This window comes from Falco naumanni, chromosome 7, assembly GCF_017639655.2.
Source record: "Falco naumanni isolate bFalNau1 chromosome 7, bFalNau1.pat, whole genome shotgun sequence".
Taxonomy (NCBI): domain Eukaryota; kingdom Metazoa; phylum Chordata; class Aves; order Falconiformes; family Falconidae; genus Falco; species Falco naumanni.
Window position 1 is genome coordinate 56,735,265 of NC_054060.1, and position 18,019 is coordinate 56,753,283.

Consider the following 18,019-nt stretch of genomic DNA (forward strand, 5'->3'; position numbering starts at 1 on the left):
ATGGATTTAATTTAAAAAGTATCAAAGGTTTGCACTGTGTGCTGTTTAATCATCATGTTTATCAGGCAAAGAAAAATTACCGGAAGGACCATAGGGAGAGGGTTATCTTAAGGAGCAGTAACTTGGGAAATTGATAATAACTCCAAGGTAATTTACAGCTAACTTTTACATTCATTACTATAACATTTCCCACTAATAATTACAGTGCATGTAAAATACTAATTAAATTGAAAACATTAGCACTAATTTTATTTTTGCTGAACTCTTAGAGGGTCAGGTAAAGACATTAAAATGTGAAATTAAAGAAAACCTCTGTACTAATATTACTGCAATGAATATTTTACTTACTAGTAGAATACTTCTACCAGTATTGTATGCTACAATGCATATGTAGACGTTTCCTCAAATTATCCTTAATTGTCACTATCCTTAATGGAATTTCAGTCACTGAAATAAAAAATAAAAAACCAACCAAAATTGAAATTGGAGTGTGCTAGCATAAATTACTCGTACATTTCAGTTTATATTTTACTTCAGCTGTGAACCAGTATGTCAGTATTGTACATGGGTATTACAGAGCCACACCTTAAGAACAGCGTAACAGCGGGTAATACTGATGGCACTGATGTTTCAGAGCTTTCGTGAAACTGTTTAATTTTTTTATACTATTTTCTGATAGAAAATAAAGCTAAAACTAATTTATATTTATACAAAGAGAGCAGCAATTTTGAATTGTGTTAATCATTAAACTGTTTAAAAATATGTTTAAAACTATGAAGCTTTAAATACATTGTACATTTCAGTACAGGTACAGTTGCAAAGATTGATTTGCTGTTCTAACACCATCTTTCGTGATTATTCTTCAGGAATGTTATGAACAGGAATAACTTAATGGTTATAACAAGATATGTAATGATGATGTAATTTCACTTACAGTTAAAACATGGCTAATAACTATCTTATGTACATAGAAAAGCTGTATACTGCTGCTAAAAAAAGACGTGTATTATTTAGATGCTTTTTAAAAGTTGATTTTTATAGCTGCCATTTCAAATGAGAAATTTTGGTAGTTTTGAAAGGTAAAAATAAGCCATATGGAAAATAAAAAGTTGTTAGCATCTGTATACATCTATGTTTAGCATCTGTTTATATATATATTACATACTTGTGATGTAATACTTTATAACAAAGTATATATACTGAGTAGAAGTGCTTTCTGTTACTACCCAAATATTTCAGAGAAGCAATTTGTTTTTACTTTAGACTAATCTATTGCACTAGCGACGAATTAGTAAAGTTTTGCATAGTATAAATAATCTCTTAAATTAACAGTACATATTTTCTTTAATAATAAAAAAAAGACCCCAACCCAAGAAAAAAACCCAGCCTTCCGTATTAACTTTCCTTGAACATTTTTCTGTTTTCTGTTATTTTTTATACGATACAGCACCTAACATCTTTTCTCCAGAATTTTCCCGAGTTTGCTTCCTTGCCTTTTGAGTTCAGTGCAGATCCCTGGTATTTAGCCTGCAGATGTCAGCTTGCTCTACCCATGCTGAGACTGCAGTTTTGTGAACCTGCTTTTTATGGCACCAAACCCGATCAGATTCCACATTAAAAGGTGAAATGTAGTACCCAACACCTGACTCCTTTGAACCTGGGATTGACTCTGCTAACCACGATCAGCTCTGAATGGAACAAAATCCTATCTATTTGCAAAATGTCCAGTAAGTCTTTCAATACCACAAAGTGATTCCAGTGAAGAACTAGTTTTTAGCTATTATTCTTTGCATGCGTCAAGTGCTGAGCTGAATACACTATGCGGCAAGACTTTATGTAAACTTTGTCCAGTTGAGGAATTTATGAAGGTTGTTAGATGGTAGATTTTTTTTCTGTTCCATCTCATGCTGCATCCTTCTTCCCTTCAGATCTTCTTATTTCTTGCATTTGTGCCACTCCAACCTTGATTTGTTGAACCATACAGAATAGGAGGATTGAATTTATTCCATTTCATGGTATGTAAGTATATTAACTAGTTCTCCCACTTCAAAGCATGTATTAAGTATATTGATGTTTCTCCTTGTGGAAGCTGCTGTCTGGACAGTGATGGAAGTTTATGTTTGCTCTTTTACCATCAGAAGAATTAAATGGAAAGTGATGGTGATGAATAGCTCCCTGTCAAAAGTCTTTAAACGTGAAAGCTAACCACAACTGAAAAATGGCATAATGTACTGCCATTTCAAAAGATGATTAAAACTTATGGATTATCAAAGGAAATAAGCTAGAATAAGTGCAGAACATCTTGTATATGTTCTTTAAATCAGATTTAATGTAGCTTGTAAGCAAGCAGGCAATGACAGTCTTGTCTTCTTTTGTTACTAACTTCCATATATAGTATACATATGTGCATAGAAACACATGTGTGTCTTTATATACGCAGACATACATATTTATGTTTGTGTGTGTGTGTATATTTACATATGCATTCAGACACATGCGCATCCACCTTCCAAATCTGTTATAAGCCTGTATGATTGAAAAAAAACAACCGACCTCCGAAACAAAATAGGGAAAATTGTGTATGATATGTATATTTATGTAGCCATGGAGGTTAATCTAGTTGTGAGACAACAGTTGTATGGCCTTGTGTTTGTTTGTATCAGATACTTCAAAAACACTTGCTGAACTTAGTTGATCGGATAGTTTGCCGCTGATAATTTAGAACTGAACAATGAAAGTTGTTATTGAATGGTCTTTAGTTTCTGGTTTTCCAGAACATCAGAGCACACATTTTTTTAAGGAAAAACTAGATAGAAAAAACTCTGTGATAGAGCATTGGTGAGAACTTCCCTCAAGTGTTTGGAAAGCATATACTGAATATCATCTCCTAAATACAGTTCTCTATCCAAACGCTATGGCTGAACACGTAATTTATGTATAACTTATTTTTGACAGAAATAGTCAGGAAAAGCCCTGAGTATTTCAACTGAACTTGTTAGCAAAAAAAAAAAAAAAAAGAAAAAGAAAAAAAAGAAAAAATATCCTAGTCTATATAAGAATTAGTGGCAATACAGTTTTATGCTGGAAAAGTTTATAACCTTAACTGTTCAAAACTTCAGTAAGAATAAAAATTCAGAATAATTTTAAATCGTATTATATTTATTTTCCTTCCCAGCATAATGATGCTATACACAATAGACAGATGCATAAAAATAAAACAATACTGTAAGTAATGGCAAAGTTGGGAACTTGCTTAATCGGTGAGCTCCAAGCTGTTTTGCTTTTTAAAATTATTGCTGCTGCTAATACACAGTAAAAGCTTAAAAATATATGTGTTAAAACAGTATTTTTAAATTGATACTTCTGATGCCAAGTCCTTACACAGAAGTAATTTCCAAGTGTGGTCACCACTCTTTATTGTCTGTGAGACCATAAGATCTTAGAGTTTAGTTCCATGGTAGTGACTACTGTTTGCCAAAGGGTAAAATTCTGAGCCCCAAGATAGGAAATCCAGGACCACTGCAGGCATTACTTGCATTGCTACATTCTGTTTCCAAACATTCAGCTATGTCTCAGTCTTTGAATTTGTGGCAGGGAAGAGTTTATTTTTTAAAAGGAATATTTTAAAAATACAGTTAGTTTTAATTATTTATTATTAACAGAACCATTTTTCCTTTAAAAATGATCTATTAGTCAAAGATACTGCACATCTCATTCTTAGAAGGACTCTAGACAAATTACTTGAACATATCCTCTCTACACTTTTGCATGAGTAGTAAGTCTGATAGATTATTTTCTACCAGTTCTTTCAGAAATACCTCACTCTTAAAATCATTAGTGCATTTTTATAGCTGATCTTGTGGATGGATCTGCTATCAGAAAACTACTGTAGTATTGAAATTAAGTGATGTGATTTGATTCCTTTGACTCCTGTTATTCTTCCAGTAGATGGTAGTACTAATTGCAGCTGTGAAGGCAGTTTGAGAGTTGACATTTGGATGGATTAGACTACAGTGCTTATCTTTGCATCACAATTAAGCGAGGATTGTGAGAAAATTCAAAATTATTTTCTGGATGTTAGCGGTTAAGAACTGTGCTTTGCAAGAATGTATCTTCTGTATCTTCCAACTGCAAAAAAGAGAACTATCAAGTAAATGTAGGAATGGATGAAATATATAATAAACACATGTTGTTAAGTACAGTCAAAAGTAGTTACTGTGTGACCGTAAAAGATTTTTTTTTCACCTGGCAAAGTCCTGTAAATCAGCGCAAGCAGAACTTCATAGTAAAATCTTACTGAAATCAAAAGGAATGATCACAGTCGTACCATTAAGCATGTCTTGATGCCAACGTATTGTGATGGATTCAGCCACAAAGGTCAACTGTACTGTTACTGTGCATGTATTCAGTCTTAAAAAATGTGGAGGGTTTGGTGGTTGGCATTCTTTCAGTGATTTTCTGTTGCACATGGTTCTTCATAAGAACAAATTGATTTGTGTCTTAATGGAATCTGAAAAAATTAAAGATTGGGTTAGTGTCAGCTCAGTTTAGTAGAATGTAATGCTAATGTATTCACCTGTTGTTAATTTAAATAAAGTAAAACAATTCTGGTAATCTCAATAAGTAGAAAATCTCAGTCTTTCTTACTTTACTTTTTAACTTTTAAGTAAGTCTTGAATTTTGTCTTTTGCTGAGATTTTGCTTGTTTTTATTGTGGTCATTGAACCTAGTGTGTTCCATGAAGTAATAAGTACTGTTTGAACAGATTTCTAGCGTAGCTGTAATGCCTCATTGGCAGCTAGCTGCAGAAACCCTGCATACATCCCATAGTTCTTGATCTATTAAGTGTGGTCTATCATTTGTATTGTTATGCTACCTTGAATGAAGAAGTAGTAATGAAAAAGCATTTGAACATTCAGTATCTCTGACACTGGAAGGCTATGGAGGCGATTGTAGAAGTTCTTTGTGGTTTTGGTTGTGGTTTTCTTGTTCCTTGGATCATAGGCTAAATCTGCTTTACTCATCCCTTGCCACTGGCCCTGAGTTTCCCCATCTGCTTTATGATCGTATAAATGTAGGTGCTTTTCTGCAGTGTTACTCCAGATTTGACCTTTCCTATTCCTTCCCATAGTTGAATACTTCTCTCCCTATAAAGGCGTTCAGGTTTATTACTGTGTATCATCCTGGTCTCTGGTGGTCTAGACATAGGTCACAGCAGGAGTCACAAGTTTGTTTGCAAAAGTGAGAAGCCTCAGCCATTCTGATTCTGTGATTCCATTACCAATATATTATAGTGTGTTGAGCAGAAAGGAATACAATCTGCTTCATTCCTTCACACAGAAAGGTGTGGGGTGACTTGGAAACATGGGCAGTTAATATTTAATGTATTATTTAATAATACTGGTTCATGATGTCAGATCCTGTGCACTTAGTGATTTTTTTTTTATTTTTTTATTTTTTTTTTTGTGATATCCTTTGAGGTTATGTTGCCTGTGATTAACTGTTCACATAAGCAGAAATACAGGTAGTGTTTCTGGACATGTTGGATGATGTCTAAACATTGTGATGGAGCACATTTTGAAGGAATTGTTGGTGTTATTTCTACATAAAAATACAAACAAACAATACTTAGCTGTCATGTTTTCCAAGACTTATGTGACTGAAACTTTATAATCTTTCTAAAGAGAAATACGGAGAATGCAACTTAAGTGCAATTGTAGCAGTGCAGGTAAACTGCATATCAAAATTATAAGGATATACGGATATAAAGATATAAGAAAAACATTTCAGGTGTGCTTGAAGATCCAACAAGGCTTCATGAATAATTTTATCAAATTTATTTAGAGAAAACTCTGCTTACATAACTGTGTTAACTTTTTAAGAAATATAATTCTAGATGAGTGAGTTCAGTAGATTAAAATGTCTGTGATTTACCTTTATTCTGAAAAAAAGCTTTGAAATGTTGCACAGAAAGCTCAAAGAGAAGCAGAAGCAATATTTTCTTGATAATAGCAATAATAATGATAATACTGGCAACAGATAATGAACAAGTGACTGATAAGCTAAAGTTAATTTTTATCAGTACTGTTACTTCTGGACATGTGAGAAGCATCAACATGAATCCTGTATGATTTGGTATTAAGCTTCATATTAAATTATATATTCATTAATGAAGTGTAGAAGTACATACATTGAACAGTGATATAATTTTCAGATTACTGTAGCTAGGAATTTTGATAAATACAGTGATTCTTTAACAGAAGTATAGATGGGTATGAATAACTTAGGAATTTGGTTGGACAAATATGAGGTGACAATATAAAGAAGATAACATAATAGATTGAGGAAAGAATATCACAGACAGACATAAACCAGGATTTTTTCCCTACAGTATAATTATGAATAAAACACCTTCCATATCATTTGATAAAGACCTGAAAATTAATATTAAATTCAGTACCATGTCAGGCAAAGGCTTATTTGATTTTTAAATTCATATCTAGGTTGATATTATTGAAAATTTTGTGTTAAAATCTTGCTGCAAACTTCACTTTTTGCTGTCTAACTGAGCAGGTCTAGAAAGTAAGTCATGCTGTGTAGTTATGATCGACCTTGGTTAATAAAAGGAAAAGTCTAGATGCAGCAAATTTTAGGAAATACATTAAATTCAACATGCTGGTTCAGACTCAAGCAAGAATTCATGAAATATTATAAGTATGTGCATTTTCAAATGTTACATTCTCATTGTGCCTACAAGAAAAAATAAGTGCTTTTGGCTTAGGTAATTTAAATGAAATAGAGAAAATGGCTTGGAAAACATTATTTTGTAGCAGAATTTTCAAAAGGTGACATTGAGTAAGTTGCCCAAGAGTTGTCTTGTTCTGGTGTTAGGATAAAAAGAGTAATCTCACACCCTGTTGTGCTGCATATTGTGACAAATGCTAGCAGTTTAATTAGTAGTCATGATTGATTGTTGCTGATATTTACTTGTAGGTGGTATAGCTAACAACTCAGTTATAGTGAAGAGCTGGAAGTAATTTTCAGGAGGATGTCCGGAAAACTTTTGGCTAAGCTCTTAAATCTGGTACTTTCACTGGTTATTACTTCTGTAGAATGGTACTTGAGTTGATTACTGTGTTAGAGTAATAACCACTTAGGAGGTCAGCTGTGCTGCTCTCTTCTATGCAAGATCTGCATTCCAGCCCATTCAGTTCTGTGTACTGGACACAGGGAAGAGGATTTATTCTTGGTTGATTCTGCTAGTAGAAGTACTGGACCTCTATTGCTTATATGCTATATATATTAGCATACGCTGCTGTCATTAATATTCCATATCTTTCTTCAGGACAAAGAAGGCGTGGAGGGTGTATCTGTGGGAGCGATTCTTTCTGACTACCAGAGAGTTCGAGTTGAAGATGTGTAAGAAATTAACCTTTATTAATATACACATTCTGGAAAATACTTTACTTGTTTGTTTTCTAACTCAAATTCTGGAGCAGAGATGGTTGCTTGATTTCTCATGTTCTGTGATACCTGATTCATTCAATTTGTTAATATAAGGTGGTTTGGTTATTGGGGGTTTTTTGTCCCGTGGAACCATTACTAAAAATCCAATAGAGACTATACTGAATTTTTGGATTGCTCTTCAGGTCTCTCATGGATCTGTGGAAAGTACACAGGGTCTTAATATGAGAGTAGGTTCAGAACTTTGATTTCAACAGAAAGCTCACTGAGTTCCATTGACTACAGTGTGGTAGTCAAGTATCTCTATTTTCAACAGTCTTAATATAGAGGAACATCCTGTGACTGGTCAGGAATTAAATGCAAGAGAATCCTCGTGTGCCTATCTTCCCTGACCTCCTTAAAATCTAATATCTGTTATCATTAATCAGGAGCTTTCATTTGTCATTTCTAGAGTGCACACTCTTTAAGTCTAGATAGATCATGATACTTTTAAGAGTCTTAATTTTTTAAAAAGGATTACGTAATGGGAAGTGCATGTATTATATAGACCAAGATTTGATTAGAGTCTGGAAAAAAAATTTCACTATGTATGTCCAATGAAATGCAAAAATATGTTGTGTTAAAAATTAATTATGATTTCATGAGTTCTTTAGTTATTTGCTGATAACAGCAGATATCTGGAAACCTTTATGAACAGTAAAATGGTGAAGTTAATGCTGTGCCAACTTGATTCACATCAGCAAGTTATACAGCATGGGTGTTTTCTTTACACTTCACATAGGTAAATTACAGTCAGAAATAGCTCCTTTCTTTTTCATTTCCCTTACACTTAAAACACTTTAATGACTGCTTGATCATGATACTAGATATTTTTGAAAATATTGCTTTTGTTGATTGTGAGTTTCAGATCTTTTACCACAGCCAAAAGATTGACATGACATCACAATGTTCCTAACAGACCTGACTAATTCCAAGGTTGCTCAGTGGTAAAAAAAAAAATACTACATTTATCTGTAGATTTACCCCTTGCAATAAAATTGTTTCACATAAACCATACGGTTACTTGGATTCAGCTAATTTGTTAGCTGAAGTTAGGCACTTACAGGAACTAATTCACATTCAGAGTTGCTAAATGTTTCTGTTAATTTCACAACTTAGTGCTCTGTTATAATATATAAAAGTAATAACAAAACCAATCAGATTATATGGGTGCTAACTGTGGATTTACATGTCAGTATAAAACATCCATTTTACTGTGAAGTCTTACTAGTGGGTCTATCTAAGATACAGAATAAAGCCCATATATTAGATAAACAATGATAATTGACAAATAAAGGTAATTTTTGAGTGCTCTGAGCTGGTCACATAGTGAAATTTTTAAGTTTTTCAGGAACTAGACATTGCACATTTTATCACCAACTGATGGTGCAATTTGCAGAAGAGTTACCTACCGATAGTGCAAATTAGTGATTCTCTAATTTGATAAAGAATCAAATGCTGTGAATCAAATGCTGACTAGATATATTATGTATCAAAACTATTAAATTTACATTAACAAGTTGTTAATTTGTGTGACAAGCTGAGTATATTTTCCCGATTTATTCTTTTCCTTGGGTGTTGATACAAATTACAGGTTTCTTGAGTGTATTCAGCACATTGCACTAGTGACGCGAGCCACATTTATCACAGAGTGGTATCTCTTGCCTTAACTGTGTTCATAAAAAGTGATCACGTCCTAAGATATTAACTGGTTTGTATTCCTAAAAGTTTAGAAATGCATTTTTTCATGATTGCTCTTATGTTCCCATGCAAATCTGTTTACGTCAGTGAGTTACATCTTACTTAAATAGATGAATTATTTTCAGTAGTGGTTTATTTCATTTTTCTTAATATTAAACAATGTATATACTGAAATCTAGGAATAGTAAAGTATAGTAATTGAAATTGTAGAAGGAAAATTATTTAAAGTTAGGAAATGAGAGAAATTAGTTTTCTTTAATATTACATGAACGATACTGCGTAAAAGCATAATGCTTGGCTTTATCCAATTTTTCATTTTTTTTTTAAGATGCAGAAGGCTTAATCTTCAGCCTTTAGCTTACCTTTGGCGTCGGAACCAGGAAATATTGCTTAAAGAAATGATATCATCTAACATTCAAGCCATAATCATAAAAGTGGCAGCTTTTGGTACGTATTCAGATTCTGAGCAATGTAGTCTACTGAAACTTCCCATGGAAAAATTCACAACATAACAGAAAAAAAAGATATTTTTTTTCCTATATTTCAGGATATGAAATGTTAGTATGAAGATTTTTTTTCAAAATCATGTCATTGAATAACAGTCATGATGTTTGAGTAATTAATTTACCTGTATGTAATTCATTCTTAGAAGAGACATGGAAAAGCTGAAAAGTAATTCTTCCTAGCATAGTCATTAAATCTCTTTTGTAATTTTTTTGTTCTGTTTTGGTTTTGAGTTGCAGTAAAGATGCATGCATAATTCAGTGGTTCACAGTACTGTCATTTATAGATGATGCAGGCTGGTGGCTAGACAATATTATAAAGCAACCGTGAAGGTTTTAATAGAAATACAGCAAATTAACATCAAACAAGATGTAATTAGAAGAGGCCAAAACATTTTGTGTAACAACAGTCTTTGAGTTGGTAAGCATATAGCAAATAGAAATAGTTCATCATTGCCTTCAGAAAAATGGTATTTGCAGTGCAGTAGTTTAGTATGCCAGCAAATCAACCTGTCTTTTCATTGTCAAATATGTAAAATAAGGTTTGTATAATGAAACAAATAAATATGAAAGATAACATATTTTTTTATTGTTTGCATGTAAAAATAAGGTTTAATGAAGTTTTATAGGAAGGCTTATTGAATGACGTGCTCTATAAACCGAAGAAGCACATGAAAAACATAACGGTACTAGATTCGTTTCAGGCCTCTATGCAGTTTTTCATTTAGGAGTATCAAATGAGGTCTTAAGTATAAAGTGTGACCAAAGAATCTTTTCATTTTGGGTAACTATAGATTTGTGGTACCTTATACCGACAAATGGCTAGTATAATACAAGAGCATTGGTGGCGTCAGCAGTTAAGATGTTAAAAATAGTGTTGTATAATTAGAAGTCTGATGGCTGGTTTATTTGGGCAACTTTCACATCAACTCCTAATGTCTGTCTTCTTTAAAGAATAATTTATAACAAAGTAATTTCCTCTTAAATATTAACCAAAAATTGAATTATAATCTCTTTACACTGGATGAATTCCATTACTTTTTTTTTTTTTTAAATTAAATCTTTTTAAAAAAATATATTTATTCCTCTTTAGCTGGTATAGTTTCTAACTAGTTATTACATTACCACTACTATGGTCTCGCTGTATTGTTCTCTAGGATCTGCTAGGGCTGCTAGAGGGAACAATGATTAGAAATGCCGCATTCCCTCATTCACTCACAGGTAACAAGCAATGTAATTTAATAACATTTTCCTGAATTTTGGAAGGCAAGTTACAAATATATAGGAGTGGAATGATGTGTTTTCTGCTATAAAACGCTTCTTTTTTAAATTGGAAAAAAAATAAATTTAAGGAATAGTTTTCAGACCATGTAAAGTACTTTTTCATATTTATGTTATTTTTCCATTAAATACAATGCTTTCATTGCTTGTGCTGATATGAAGAAAAAATAAAGTCCACAAAGAATATATGACATGCTTTTCCACATCAGAATTATTTTTTAAAGAAAAGATTATTTAAATAATAGATAAAACTATTTCAGAAGTAGATGTCATTGATGACCTGTCTTATGCCTGCAGCAAGATAAGCTTGTCTTTTGTATGCTACAGTCTAAAAAAAACCTTAAAATGCACTAGTTAGTGCACAAAGAGTGCTTTGTGGGCTATTCATTGAAGGAGCGAATACCATAAATACTTGTAGATAGCAATTAGATAGAAAATCACTTCAAGGTTCTTTTTTTTTTTCCCCCCTTTTTATTTTTTTGGCTACAGGTAAAAGAAAGATCTTATCAGAGTCAATTTCTCACCTGCCTCAGGCAGACGTAATTAGATGTAAGCAAATTTAATGGAGCTTTTGTGCTCCAGGGCCATCCTGTAATGCTTTAATAATTGCATGCCTTATTAAAGTGGATTTAAGGTATGAAGGCTGTTTAACATATCAAGTGGCAAAGAAGATAAGATACAGTTTAACTTTTTGCCTCTTAGATTAATAATCAAAGCTAAACTGCAATGAAAATATTTAAAATAGCAGATTTAAGAATCTGAAGGATAATGCATTAGATGGTACATTGTACAGATGTTAATGCAAGAAGCAAATCTGTAACCTGAGCTTGACATTCATCAGCACTGGCATACTTGTACACCCATCTTGTCCTGTTTTCCATTAACTCAGTGCTGGTATTGACAAGGTAAAAGCCTGTCGTTTTATGTAGAAAACACATAATTATGCAAGTAAATGAGCATTAGTTTAATACATTTCCCTAAATCCACTATTACAAATTAATACCATAAATTTTGCCGGTGGCAAGAGTTTTCTATCTCAGAGTACTGTGCTTTTCCAGATGGGATACCAATTGCTCTCACTTACATGCAAAAGAAATATTGTTAGCAAGCCTCCTTCCCATGCCTTCTGTTGATCTATAAGTAGATCAGCTTTCTTTCCTTTAGAGTGTGTTTCAGAAGCTTTAATGATGACAGAAGAACATTCTATGATCTAGCAGCAGACCTGAATTATTTTTTTTCTTAAAAAGGCTGCTTATGCATACTTGTCTTCAGTGCCATTTTCTTGCTGCTAAAGATATATGTATGATGCATGATACTTTTATATTTGAAATATACCCCTCTTCAGTGGAATTCCCAGAAAGTCAGAATGGAGGTACTCAGTAACAGGTAAAATAGAAGCAGCTGTTGATTGTTTTTAATGTATGTGTGCCTGAAATTCCAGTAATATCCATTGCTCCTATGAGACAGCGTAATATAGCACTGTGTATAATAAAGTGTAATGTAGCACAATAATAAGATGCAGGTTTGACATCCTTGCTTTCTGGACACATTTTGTGGATTAAGATACTAATTAATTGGCAGAGTATGCATAGAACAGATTCAACTTTTAATCATGGTAACTTTGTGTACTGGTCTTACCTGTGCCATGTTCTAAAGCAAATTGCTTCTAATTACAAGGTGTAATACTCAGGTGAAGTGAGAGGAGGAGGAAGGTTACATTTGGAAGGAGTGTTTGGGTTCCTCACATTATAGTCCTCAGCAAAAATCAAGCATTGAGTTCTGTTTAGTTTTACTTTATTAAGATATAGCTAAATCTTGTTAAGAATTAACAATAAAACTGAAGTGCCACTATACATTTTAAAATACGACAAACTTCAGTTATCATATATATGAGTATATAGTTGAAATTGGTTTTATGTTACGCAGTTAACGTAGCTTGTCCTCAGTGATTCTAGTTTTTTTGAAGTTTTAAAACTAGCATTTACCTTTAGTGCACATTGTAGTTTGAGAAAATATGTGTGTGTGTGATTACTGCTTCAATGTTTCAGTCAAAATCAGAATATAAACTCAAATTTCTGTCTTTTAGGGGATTAATATGCATTATTTACTTTATACATTGCAGCTTCTTCCCAGTGTGGTTGTAGTAAGTTAATGATTTATTAATGAATTAAATACTGAAAAAACATGGTAATTATGAGATCAGATAATAGAAATACTAAGCTGCAAAAAAAAAGCTCTTTAATGGTTAAATTGTGTTTCTAACTTCTAGCTGTTCTTTGGACCACAGGAGAGAAATGATACCGTAACACTGTTCAACTGTTGGACAATAATAAAAGCGGAAAGTTTGTATCAGAGCTGATTAGCCGTGGTCCTCAGCCTACCTACAAAGTGGGACTCTTATGCCATGGCTCTATCATTTACCTTGTAGGTCTGGCTGCTATGAGTGCTTCTAGACAACCTGTATGCTCAGCCATGGGTAGACTTGAAATCACAGGGGCTGAGAAAGCCAAGATGTTGAGGTGGTGTAGGCCCTAGACACTTACCCAGACTTTCCCACCAACAACACAGTAATGAGGCCTTAGGGAGACATTGCCATCTCCTGTCTGTCAACAAATTCTAAAGTTCCTTCTCTAAAATGAGCTATCTAAACTATGTATATTTAACTCGAGTCTTCTTTGCTGCGAGAAGATCTTGATGCTTGTATTGCAACATCAAGAAGATTGGTATATTCCTGGTGTACATAGAATCCTCTGAAAAGTTGATAGTGTAGGGACGTGTATGTTTTTGTATATGAGATTTTAATTCAGAGAAAGAGAATGTTACTTCTCAGTATAATGAAATCAGTACCTAGAGCTTTTGTTTGTTATTTATACCTTACCACCTAGGTGTCTGCATTATCGTTTATTATTTGTTTGCCACTGGTGGACAAAAGTGAAATCCTGACTGACTGAAATTGATAGCCAGACTCCCGTTAATTTTCATGGAAGTAAGATTTACAAATAAAGTAGTACATTTAAAAAGAGCTAGCACCACACAGTTCCTGGTTAAGTTCCTGAGGGTGTACTTTGGTGTTACAGGTAAACTGGTCTAATAGTGAGTTGCTGCCACAAGATTGATCTTTCCTGCCCCCTTCTAGCTGACTCTTCCAAACCACAAGTCTCTACTTGCTTCTGCCTCTGTAAAATTCAGCGATTCTGTGGCTGCAGCTTGGTGATCCAGCAGAGAAGTGCTGCTTTTTAGTGTGTGCAGGGAACTTGCTGTGTAGATGCTATGGGCCACATAGAGGACAAAACTCTTTCAATGGAAAGCTTACTGTTAAATTGGGTTGTGTTGGCTGTAATGTCAGATCACATCCTGAAGTAAATTGGTGGTCATGTGAGTTCTGTTGGAGCACATTATCTGTGCAATGGAAGGAACAGTGTTCTTTTAATATATGTCTCTATTTTTTAATACTGAGCAATTTTCAGTAGTAACATGACACAGGTTGGAAGGAAGAGTGGGAAAGTGAATCTGCCCGAAAACAGAAAAGCAATTGAAAGTTGAGTGCAGTGCTTCTTAAGGACATGTCAGATACAGACAACATTGGAGAGAGATGGCTTTAAAGTGGAAAGATCTCTTTGCAATTTGGGGAGATCAGATCATCTAAAGAAAAAGTGAAATGGAAGCAGTGGGCTAAGAATGGACTATTAGGCATTTACCGTGACAAAGAAAAGGAAGTAAAGGTTCTAGTGAAGGAGACAGAAAAATAGTCAGAGAACTTTGAACTGAAAAATAATGGAAGAAAAAGAGATGTCAAAAGCAGAAATAATTTTAATAGAATGAAAATCAAGAGATAGCAGCAGTGTCTTGTTAATACTAGCATATTACTTGCTGCTCTTTAATGCTTGGTAAGATATAAGTTCTGGATGCACATTCACTGTGCAGATCTCTGTGCTGAAACAGAGCATAAACTAAAACCTTTAAAGGCATATCTGTGTTGTGAGAACCAGAGATGCTTGCTTTCCAGGTCTTTCTGAGTTGAAGGTTTATGAGACTTCTTGTCTCAATCTGATCCTTTATTTCTGCTCTGGCCTTCGTCCTTCTGCAGGTGATCTACTGATCTCTCCTGTCAGAAGTCTCTGTTGATCCATTTGTGCACTGTGACTTTTTAAAGGTTTATAACATGTCTGCATGGGATGGATTTAATGAAAGTGACAATTTTTGCCACTTGCATCATGACCCTTTCTCTACCATTGAATGAAATTTCAACCCTTTTCTTCAAATCTTAATAGCACTAGAACTGTTCAGAGCATGGAAAAACCAGAATTCTTTAACAGGGACAAGACAGCACATCCTTTTACATCCACTACAGTGCTGGAATGGTTGAATCTTTGAATTGAATAGATTAATAAACAGTGCTCTAAAGTAATTCTACTCAAAACATTTCAGTATGCTAAAGTTAGAAACACTGAAAACAGTTTTATATTGGGAAAGTCATACATATGTGGCTTTCTTACTATTACAAACCTGTAATAACTTTTTAAGTCTCTGAAGTCTGTTGAAAGTCCTGAGAGGAGGTTGACCTGGGCAGTATTTTCAAGGAGCTGAACCATTTGCTATATAGAGTTTTGGATTTGATTAAAAGCAGTTTGATGCTGTTACGAAACAATTCTTCAACAATGTCTTTTTAAACTGTGAACATCTTAGTGTTTTAAAAGTATCTGCGTGACAATATTGCCTTGTTATTTGATGAAACAATACAAAATTTCTTCAAAGACTTATTGAGGTTTCTGTTCCTGAAATGGCAGAGCTAAGTTGCTTTGAATCCTAGATGTAACTAGAACACAAATAACTTTGATGTTAAAAAAAAACCCAACAAACAAAACCACAAGAGATTACAGATAAAATAAACATTGCTAGTATGAAGAGTTTTAGAGCCCTTTACCTCTTAGAATTCTAAAATTTGATGACATCAGACTAACCTAGTTTAGAAAATATTTGATGAACTTCTGAGAAAGAAGATAAACCGTGATCCTAAAGAAACTCTACTGGAAGCATAAGCTAGAACCAATTTGGGAGTAAAATTTTATAACTTTACCACTTAGCTTGAAAAGAGTTACTATATCTTCAGATTCTATCCCTGTACTATTCCCACCCTGGATAAATTACCCCATTAAAATAAATTAAAAAAAAAAAATCAGTAAAAAAAAAGAAAAAAGGGGAAAGAGAAAAAGAAAAAAAAAGAGGAAAAATAAGTAGGCACATAAGCAAGTTGCATGAATTTTTCTCTTTTATACAATATATTAGAAGTATGTTCCTCTCAAATAAAATCTTTTCTAGATGGAGTAATATCCAATTATTTATTGCACTTTCCTTCATTTTTATATGAAAATTAAGCAGCTTTTAATTTTTTTTTTTTTATGTTTTGGAAAAAGAAATTCAAGGAATCCATCCAGTTCACCATTTTTATGCAGCCTTTTGTGTGTGACAGTTATGAGAAAGTTAAGAATCAACTATGAACCTGTCAAGTTATGCTACCAGACAAAAAGTTTACTTCCCAGCTCTTTGTGGAAATGAAAGCTAAAAGAATAATCTACCTTACGGCAATTTAAGGTATAGATTTTCAGTGCATTAATATGTCTGTGGCAGGTGCAGTCCTATATCATGAAGGGTATCTGACATTCCGGCAGAGTAAAGCTGCTTTACCAACTAATACATTTGTGTATGGGCTTTTCTGTGCTATTAGAAGCATACTCTTTGATTCTGTATTGTTTAAAGAATAGTGCTTGATCCTGCTCATGCAAATCAGTGATGTTGCTTCAAAAAGAAAGAAAACAAAGAAACATTTAAAGTAGAGGATTTTACCTTCAAAAATAGTCCTATTTTCTCTGTTTCAATTCTAAGATGAGTGGTTGCATCTATCCTTTATACTCTTTTCCTTTCTCTCCGTATTTCTGTACCTGAAGATTCCATCACATCCTTGTTAACCCTGTTTTCTTCCTGAAAAATAAATTGAAAATACAGTGGAAAAGGTTAGTTTTGATTCCAGAAAACTTAAGTCTTTCATTCCCTCTTTTCTTACTTAAAGTTCTAAGTAATTCTTCTTTGGGTGAGCAGCTGACTAGGAACTTTCCAGAAACCTTGTTGTGCATTATACTGCCCTCCATCATCAGAAGTTAAATCTTGGTCCCTGTCATGCCTAATGATGGGAGTTACTAGTTTTCTCAACAATACTTTCCAAGAAGTCAGGAAAAAGAAGGGAACTTTAAGTTGCTGTAACTTTAAAAGAAGTTCCAATTTTTTCTCCAGGAGTCTTTACTAAGTTGTACGTATATGAAATTTCAAGAAGGGTGATAATAGATAGCTATTTCCATATTTGTTTCTAACCTTATTTTATGGCAGAGAGGTTTTTCCCTATATTATCAACAGGTACTGCTTAACTCATATTTTATTGAGATGTGTGTGTGGTAGTGATTCTTCCACAGTACGTTCATATGTTATAGGTTAGAGTTTGGTTCAGTGTAGCTTTCAGAATAACTTTATGTACCACCATTTCTTAAAGCCAATAATTATGATTTATTTATTTATTCAGCATTTTACTAAGAGGTGGAAATACAGGTTTTTTATATTAAAATACTTTCTTTAAAAATCAAGACTATTTTAAAATTCTGAACACGTACAAAACATGTTCTTGTTAGTAGGATGAGGCTTTAGAATGTGGATTTTATCAGCTGAATGTAATGCCGTGAAAATGGAACTTGATATTCTAATGGTCTTGATAAATGCAAGTAGTATCAGGTAGTTACCCCTCAGGTGAGGGTTTTATGCTACACTAATACATGTGTACAAAGTGAACCATTTAAAGTACAGTTCCTCTTAACTTCACACTAGTGAAATGCCTTCTAGTAATGTTCTTTGGTACATTTTTATCACTACAGAACAAAGCCCTGAGTTTCTGCCCCAGTCTTTTGGCATTGCTGCAGTTCTCTACAGCACTTGTCTTGTGGCTGTGACCAAGAGGGCTCTGCAACCATTGTTGGTATCTGCAGGAA

The 18,019-nt window shown here is 33.6% G+C and overlaps 1 protein-coding gene across 4 annotated transcripts in view; it reads left to right on the plus strand.

Annotated features, from left to right (window-relative positions):
• The window catches only part of DPH6 (diphthamine biosynthesis 6), a 210,330-nt gene that overhangs the window by 42,189 nt on the left and 150,122 nt on the right, over positions 1-18,019 (plus strand). For 3 of the 4 annotated variants that reach the window (XM_040601797.1, XM_040601798.1, XM_040601799.1), the window contains 2 exons: positions 7,346-7,419; positions 9,533-9,651. In XM_040601797.1, coding sequence (XP_040457731.1) covers positions 7,346-7,419; positions 9,533-9,651 — 193 coding nt within the window. Of the gene's footprint in view, positions 1-1,867; positions 2,016-7,345; positions 7,420-9,532; positions 9,652-18,019 lie in introns of those variants that run through there. The other variant, XM_040601800.1, reaches the window with a different exon arrangement.